General features: G+C 42.0%; 1 protein-coding gene across 1 annotated transcript; it reads left to right on the top strand.

Moving 5' to 3' along the window:
- Positions 1-5,813: 5,813 nt before the first annotated feature.
- Positions 5,814-7,619, top strand: LOC111068329 (probable citrate synthase, mitochondrial). Its single transcript, XM_022357723.2, has 3 exons — positions 5,814-5,983; positions 6,045-7,019; positions 7,096-7,619. Exons 1-3 carry the CDS (start codon positions 5,918-5,920, stop codon positions 7,534-7,536), a joined length of 1,482 nt encoding a protein of 493 aa, XP_022213415.1. The 5' UTR covers positions 5,814-5,917; the 3' UTR covers positions 7,537-7,619.
- The last annotated feature ends 340 nt before the right edge of the window (positions 7,620-7,959 follow it).

The raw sequence follows: 7,959 nt of genomic DNA, 5'->3' as shown, positions 1-7,959 counted from the left end.
GCTTGAAAGGCAACAAACACCAATGGCAATCACCTGCAGGACAAACGACATTGAAAAAGTACACATCACTGAGACTGGGTGACTGGGTTATGGGTGGGATGTGGATGTGGATGAGGGTCCTGTACGTACGTACAGTCATCAGTCTGAAAGTTCTTCTCGTTGGGCTACTTTCGGTATGCTGAGTAATGTGAGTGCTTCCGCTTCCGTCTCTGCCTGTCTGGGATGGGATGGGAGTGGGTGTGTGTGTGGGTGCTGAACCACCAGCCACGTCCGTTACTGCCTTTCTGTTTCTCCTGCATTTTAAGTATACTTTTACAGAAGGTATATTGTATTTGACCAGAACTTTGAAGCACATAAAAGGGCATTAGCAGTCTGCCTGTCTATTTACAAGCATGCCAGTCTCTCAGTTATGCCACGCATTCAGACTTTCATTTTAATACTTTTCACAGATACTTCATATTACTGAAACCCTCAAAATCCGCTGACATTATCCACATATCAGGCTTACAAGCCGTTCACAAAAAAAACCATTGAAAATATTTATCTTAGAGGTGTATTGAAAGCATCCCAAGATACTCTTTCCTTTCCCTTTTCGTTGTGTATATATTTTTATAAAAAAACTTCAAAATACTTAATGCTTAATTTGCCCCACAGAGAAATGTTATGGGAGTCGTGGCAGGGCGGGTCGGGGCTGAGAGGATGTACATGTGTGTTGTGTTAACTGCTCACCACTTGGCCGCATTTCCTTGTGGGGGCAGCAGCCCCATCACCCCACTTCGTGTGTGTGGCAACTGTGAGATAAAAGCATCTTTAGCAAGTTGAATAACTTGTTGGTAGCTCTCTGGAGCTGGGAGCTGGATGCAAACACTTGCCGACCAAATGGTGCTTGAACGTATTCCACTTTGATTTCGTTTTATATAGTATTTCATATATATTTTTTTTAAAGAAATAATATCCATTCAGCGTTCTGCGTGGGACCTGTGTCTGGCATAAATCTGGCAAAAGGACCCAGATACAAACGGAAAAATGAAAAGCTGGAGAAGTAAGGGTACTTGAGGACTTTTATGCCTGGCACTTAACCGCTTAATTACTCATTATGCTCTCAGTTTATCCAGTCATTTAATCAGTTATTCAATGCAGGGCCGCAGGTAAAGGCGCATTTAATGAATAATTGAGCCAAGCCAAACGGCAATAAAACATTTATTAACAATCTCAGCAGCAAGTCCTCGGGATATCCTCGGGTGGGTGGGCAGCTCTTCCAGTACAATTTCAACATTGATTCCGTGCATTTATCGTCCGCTGCACACCGTCTGTTTGCTGCCGTTACACAGATATGAAAAATTTAACTTCATATTGTCCGTGTATAAATATTTTCCCATCATAAACAGAGTGCGGGTCCAATATGCGTGGTGTGGCAATAATTGCCATTCACGCCTGCTGAAGAACTCGGATTTCGAAATATGTTGAATCGATAATTCAGTAATTAAATGGCCCAGAGGTATTCGTTACAGGTTATTGATCCCAGATTGAAGCATAAATTAAAACATTGAAGAGTTGCAAAAAAATTGTATTATCGGTTATATAGATATGTTATCGGCAATTAATACATATATTGATATTTTATATAGATTTTTATTTTTTTTTTACTTTTTTTCCATAGGTTAATAACACTTCCCTACACGATTTTTCCTCAAAGAAGCAAACAAACTTTTTCTGATTGATTTGGGGATTTGAAATTTTTTTTTTGTCTATGGCTGAACTTTTTTTTTAAAGAATTTAAATAGATATATTTTTTGTTGCCTTTTTATGAGGTAAAGCTGAAAAGCTGATAAATGTAGCTATAAAGTGGGACCAAACACTTTGCATCTTCAGCTTACCGTCTGGGATATATACAGCTTTCAAATGCAAAATTGATGATTTTTGACTTAAAAAATTCAGGAAAAGTAGAAAAAAAGCTATATCCTGTGTCCTTAAATTTTTGTAGATAGGTGCAATAATTAGGCGTCGTTTAAGGTATTGGGCATTAAAATCTATGACAGAGAACAAAAACCTCTTTAACCTCATTCATAATTTAGATACAACTCCCATCCGTTATATACTCCCGTCCTAAAAGTTTTCAACTTTCAACGTCTTTGTTGACCCAAAAACACTCAGACCCTCAAGGCGACCACGTCCCTGCTACCCATTTGTCAGAATCAGCGCCCCGTCATGACCCTAGACCACGTGAGTTACTTACAACGAGAAAACCCCTCCCAAAAAGAGGAGAGCAAATCGAAGCGACACCCGTAACAAGTTCGACGTGATGTCAACAAAAGCCAAGCAATATCAACCGAACCGGAGACTCCTTCACACAGACACAGACACATACACATACACATCCTTCTCCTGCAACACACAAAGGAACACACGTATTCCGGGAGAACTTTCATTAGAGGAAACGTCAAAGTTCGTGAAGGAGCCCACGCCGAGCACTCACTCACGTAAGCTTCTTCGCTCTCGCTCTCTCTTTCTCTTTCTTTTTCTGATTGGGAATGCCATGCCATCGATGGGGTTTCACAAAGAACGAGTGTATAGAAAGTATTGTAATTGCATTTGCATATGACATTGCATTTAGGATAAACATTAAGCAAGCCAACAAACTTTAAAGAAGGTGAAATGCAATTCGTACTCCCAATGGAAACACCTCAGGATAAACACCAAGTCAAACGTTGCCAACTAGGAATATCTTTCAATTTGTTTCCGACTCTGTGGCCCCTCCTGCGATCCTCTCTTTGACTTGCAGCCGTATCTATGTGCCCTTTTTTTGGATGTGCAACAAAGTTGGGTTAATAAAATGATTTTTAAAGTTTTCGCTGCCATGGATACGACACTTTCTATTATGCATTAGGGAGCAGCAACAAAATTGTTTTCAACCTTTTTACTTTGGCCATTTTTTGTTGTGCTTACAACTTGTCTGTGATGCCGTGAAGTTTTGCAACAACAAAGAAGCATAATAGGATGGATGGCTTTGATAGGCCGAAGAATTAAATACTCTAGCAAATCCATTGAATATGCACTAGTTATCCGATTGGGAGACACGAGACATTTGGATGCGAAGAAAACAAAAATCAAAAGTTTACTTAACAAAAACTTGTTTTTCGAGTCATACATAACTATATGTACTTGTGGTGCGAATAATAATTCTTTCCATATGTAAATGATATGTGAAAAGAGCCCTGGGACTCCACCCAATTGGACAGTAGAGTGAGAACAAATAGAAGCATCCGATCCATACGCAGTCATCGCCCGCTGTAAGTCTTGAGTAAAGGGATGGTAGGCGAAAGATAAATAAATTAAATAAAAATACCCCTTCCATTTTAATCAATAATAAACAACCATGAAACCCCTGATGTTCCGATTTTTAGTCGATTTTCTCATTCCAGAAGCTGCAGCCAAAACTGAGGAACTAGAAGTCCTACTACCAAAGTTTTTATTCTGCACAACAAATATTTATGTGCAAGCATCTGGTCTGAATCGTAATACCCTCCGAAAGAGTATAATGAAAACACTAAGACCAAGTTGAGTCAAGCGGAAGGCGACAAAGGGAGAAAGAGTGGCAGAGAGAAGGGAAGAATGGGAGAAAAAAAGGGAGGAGTATAGAGAGAGTTGCAAAGAGAAGGGCATAGTGGGTGGTAGAGTAAGATAGATACCGTTGCTGACAGCTGCTTAAGTGCGAAATTCGATTTCGTATTCAAGGGCGTTGTCCACTCCAAGCCAAAGCGAAAGAGAGAGACAGAGAAAATGCATGAAAGATAAGGATTAACGCACCGATGTTGACATACCCTTAAGGTAATGCTTTCAATAATTAAAATATCCATTTGGTAATTTTATCAGTACATGGCGCCCAAAGACTTATATCAAGTTCGGTAAAGGATCCCCAAGGAACTACATTTATTTTATTCAGAAAATTGTAGCCTAGAATTAATCCCACGTTGCAATTAATGTTTGTAGTCAGAGCAACAAGGCCTTCAGACTACATATACTTTATATGGATTTTTGCTATTATAATATCCCCAAACTCAAGGGTAAGCCAAAATGGAAGGGAGCTAAAGAGTGCAGAGAAATTATTTAAACTTGTAATGAACCAAACACCAAAGCTGACGCAGGAAAAAAATACTGAACTTGTGAAATTTATAGAGGCGGACAAGGACATCAACAAGATAAGAGACAGTAATGGGAGCAGGGGCATGGGAAGAGGGCTCTACTAACGAAAAGGAGAAGTGGAAGAAGCAAAGGGCCCACAATAAAGAGATAAAACTAAAACTAATAAAAAACTAAAAAAAAAACTGGGGGCAGTGAATACCATTTTACAAAAAACTACAGTCCTTCACCTAAGCAGACTCTTGTAAAACTATTCAAAATCAGAAAAAAAAAACGCCCAATGAATGGCTTAAATGCCACTTGAATGGAGCCAGGGCCGCGCATTCATTTTCGCTAATTGAATGTTAATTAATAAAATGAAATTCGAATACACCCGAAAAAAGAGCTAGTGAAATAATGAGTGGATAACGTCCAAGTGGGATAATTGTTGACTGAATGGCCATTCACAAAGACCGAAAAGAATACGCGAAAGAGACAGCCAGGGAAATTCCAAAAGAGACAGCGCTATGGAGTGGCTGGAAAATCCCTGCGAGTGCCATCAAGCGATAAAGTTTTAATTTCCATTTGATGGCTGTTAGTGAAGCAGCATACAAATTATTTTTTATATATTTATACGGTTTTTCTCTTTTTTTTAGTTATTTGTCGGTCTGAATCTGTGTGTAAAATATGTTTTAATTAAAAGCAAAGTTGTATAGTTTTTCCCCAGGCACTCTATCGCTGCGATTGCCCCAAAGCTGGACAAAAATCAGAACAGCAAACAAAAACAAACAAAAATAAATTTGTTGAGCGGCGGAAGCGCCGGCAAAGACCAAAAAAAAATTCCCCAAAGTGGAAGGGCACAGTGGGCGAAAATGGCGAATAAAAAACGCAGTCAAAGTACCAATTCCACTCACTTACTCACACACAGATGAGTTGATGTGACGGTAGAAATACCCCCATGGCTAAAGCTTCAAATGGATATTTAATTTTTGTGCAATTCCATATGGAGTCGTCCTCCACCCACTGGGAAGCGGGAATAAAAAGGAGTAAATGGTGAAAAGAGGGAAATATATTGCGAGTAATAGTAGAAAGAGAGGGCATAACAGTGCCAGAGAGTGAGGAAGAGGAGCTCTAATTTTTCCATGCCATAAATGACCCATGACCCATATGTTGTTAAGTGACAAACAAACAGGAATTCATTTTGTTTGCGCTTGAAAAGTTTGCCACTGGTCCAAAAAATATGTGAATATGGCAAAATTATCATTGCTGACAAGTTATTGCTTTTAATAATTTTAGATGTGTTAACCATATTGAAGAAGAGCTCCATTAGCGAAGAGTCCTTTAGATGAACAACCTCCATGGAAATGCGTTTTAATATTCATTAATGGATAGACGATGACTTTCTTTTTAGGATATATTATTTATGCTGCTGAGCTGTCTTGGGTCCTCCACCAATTTAAATGTAATATGAAATTGTAATTGTAATATGTGTAGTACTATTCCATTCCATACGATAGTTTTGACTTCAACCACTAACCATACAGTATATATGTAGATGTGCCATGTATGAACATACACCGAACGTGTCGCAGCTGAGTTTTCTGTCCCAGATGGTATAGTTAGTGCTACACGAGTATAAAATAATATTTCATCTAGTCAACTTTCATTTAACATTTGCTCAATTTTCTCCCAGATTTATCATTCGACGACAGCCCTACAGTCCGGCTGCACAAAATTCAAAATTTTTGTTTTAAATTCCAACTTTTTCATTTTTTTTATTTTTTTCACTTTCTTTAAAATGGGAAGATCCCTGCTAAAATCTCGATCTAAGCAAGCGTTGAAATTTGGAGAGTTCTATTGGAAGGTATGTTGACCCATTAGAGCTGTCAACAATCATTTGATAATCCTCCTTCAATGGGGAGCAGAATAACACGCAGCTGAGTTGCCTGCGAAGGTACAGCGATGGCGGGAGCCTCAAGGCGGTGCTGGCGAAGAAGATACCGCAGGAGCGTGAAAAGATGCTGGGCATCAAGTGTCTGCACGGCGACAAGAAGCTGGGCGAGATCAAGGTGAGCAACGTAATGGGGGGACAGCGAGGCCTGCTGCTCCTCATGTGCGACACCTCCTATGTGGACCCCAACAAGGGGATCTTCTACCGCGGCATAGCACTGAAGGATGTCTGCGCCAAGCTGCCCCGCATCCAGAAGGGCAGCAAGGAGGGCACACCCGAGGGAGCATTCTACCTGCTCACGGCTGGGAAGATGCCCAACAAGAAGCAAGCGAAGGACGTGACCACGGAGTGGCAAAAGCGGGGCAAGCTCCCCGACTACTGCTTCAAGCTGCTGGACAGCATGGACAAGGGCATCCATCCGATGGCCCAGTTCTGTGCCGCCAGCGCCGCTCTCAATCCGGAGAGCAAGTTCGTGGAGGCCTACAACAAGGGCGCGAAGAAGCCCAAATACTGGGAGTACATCTACGAGGACTCCATGAATCTGTGCGCCTTCCTGCCCACCGTCGCGGCGGTCATCTACTGCAATATCTTCAAGGGCGGAAAGGGCAACCGCAAGCTGGAATCTTCCAAGGACTGGTCTGACAACTTTTGCAACATGATGGGCTACAAGGACAAGGGCTTTGTGGATCTGATGCGACTGTATCTCATCCTGCATGCCGACCACGAGAGCGGCAATGTCTCGGCCCACACCACCCAGCTAGTGGGGTCGGCTCTCAGCGATCCCTATCTCTCCTTCTCGGCGGGCATGTGTGGTCTGGCAGGACCCCTCCACGGATTGGCCAATCAGGAGGTCCTGGTCTGGCTGAACCAACTGATCGAAGCGATTGGCTGTGAGCCATCGGACGAGGAGATACTCAAGTTTATCAATGACACGCTGAAGAGTGGTCGGGTATGATTTGCCCGCCTCCAAAACATTGGAATTGGAACTTGGAGAACCCTTTCTCTAATCCTTAACCCTTCTTCAGGTCGTTCCCGGCTATGGGCATGCGGTGCTGCGTCAGACCGATCCTCGCTTCTCCCTGCAAAACGCGTTTGCTCAGAAGAACTGCAAGGACGATCCGAGTGTTAAACTCGTCACACGGCTCTGGAAACTCATACCCAAGGTGTTGAAGGAACTGGGAAAGGTTGCTAATCCCTATCCCAATGTCGATGCCCATTCGGGTGTACTCCTGCAGTACTATGGCATGACTGAGATGAAATACTATACGGTGCTCTTCGGGGTCTCCCGTGCCCTGGGCGTGCTCCCGCAGCTGATTTGGGCTCGCGCTTTGGGAGCTCCCATTGAGAGACCCAAATCCTTTACCACCGATTTCCTCTGCAAGTTCCTTTCGAAGTCGAAGAAGGGCAAGAAGGGAAAGAAGGGCAAGAAGGGAAAAAAATCTAAGAAGGGGCCCAAGAAGTGTTAAAGGTAGAACCATAAAGAAGGAGCACATGATTAAGGAATGTTTTGGCTAATTATAGAAATAAAATTGGATTACCTGGAGCCGTAGAGAGCACCTGTGTTTTCATTTGAATATTCATGTGTTTGACAAGAAGTAATTGGGTTTCGCTGTCACTCATTGCAATCGTATGATTTGATTTCATACTGGCTTTGATATGCGGTGGGGATATGCCACACTCAAGAGGCATGCCCCAGCGCTTATTAATTATGGCCTAGACAAAAATACGGCTTTGATGTCAACGCCTCCCTTTCCCCCCAGTCAACCAGGCACAAGCCTTGACAAACATTTTCCCCCCAGCTCCTTGATATCCATAATTTAACTCAGGCCTTAATCCCAGTCATACATTAAACCGCCAGAATAATTAAGATGATTAATTAGTCAATATTC

The sequence above is a fragment of the Drosophila obscura genome, unplaced genomic scaffold (genome assembly GCF_018151105.1).
Source record: "Drosophila obscura isolate BZ-5 IFL unplaced genomic scaffold, ASM1815110v1 contig_4, whole genome shotgun sequence".
Taxonomy (NCBI): domain Eukaryota; kingdom Metazoa; phylum Arthropoda; class Insecta; order Diptera; family Drosophilidae; genus Drosophila; species Drosophila obscura.
The sequence above is the reverse complement of the archived record's forward strand: the minus strand, read 5'-3'. Positions and strand labels throughout refer to the sequence as shown.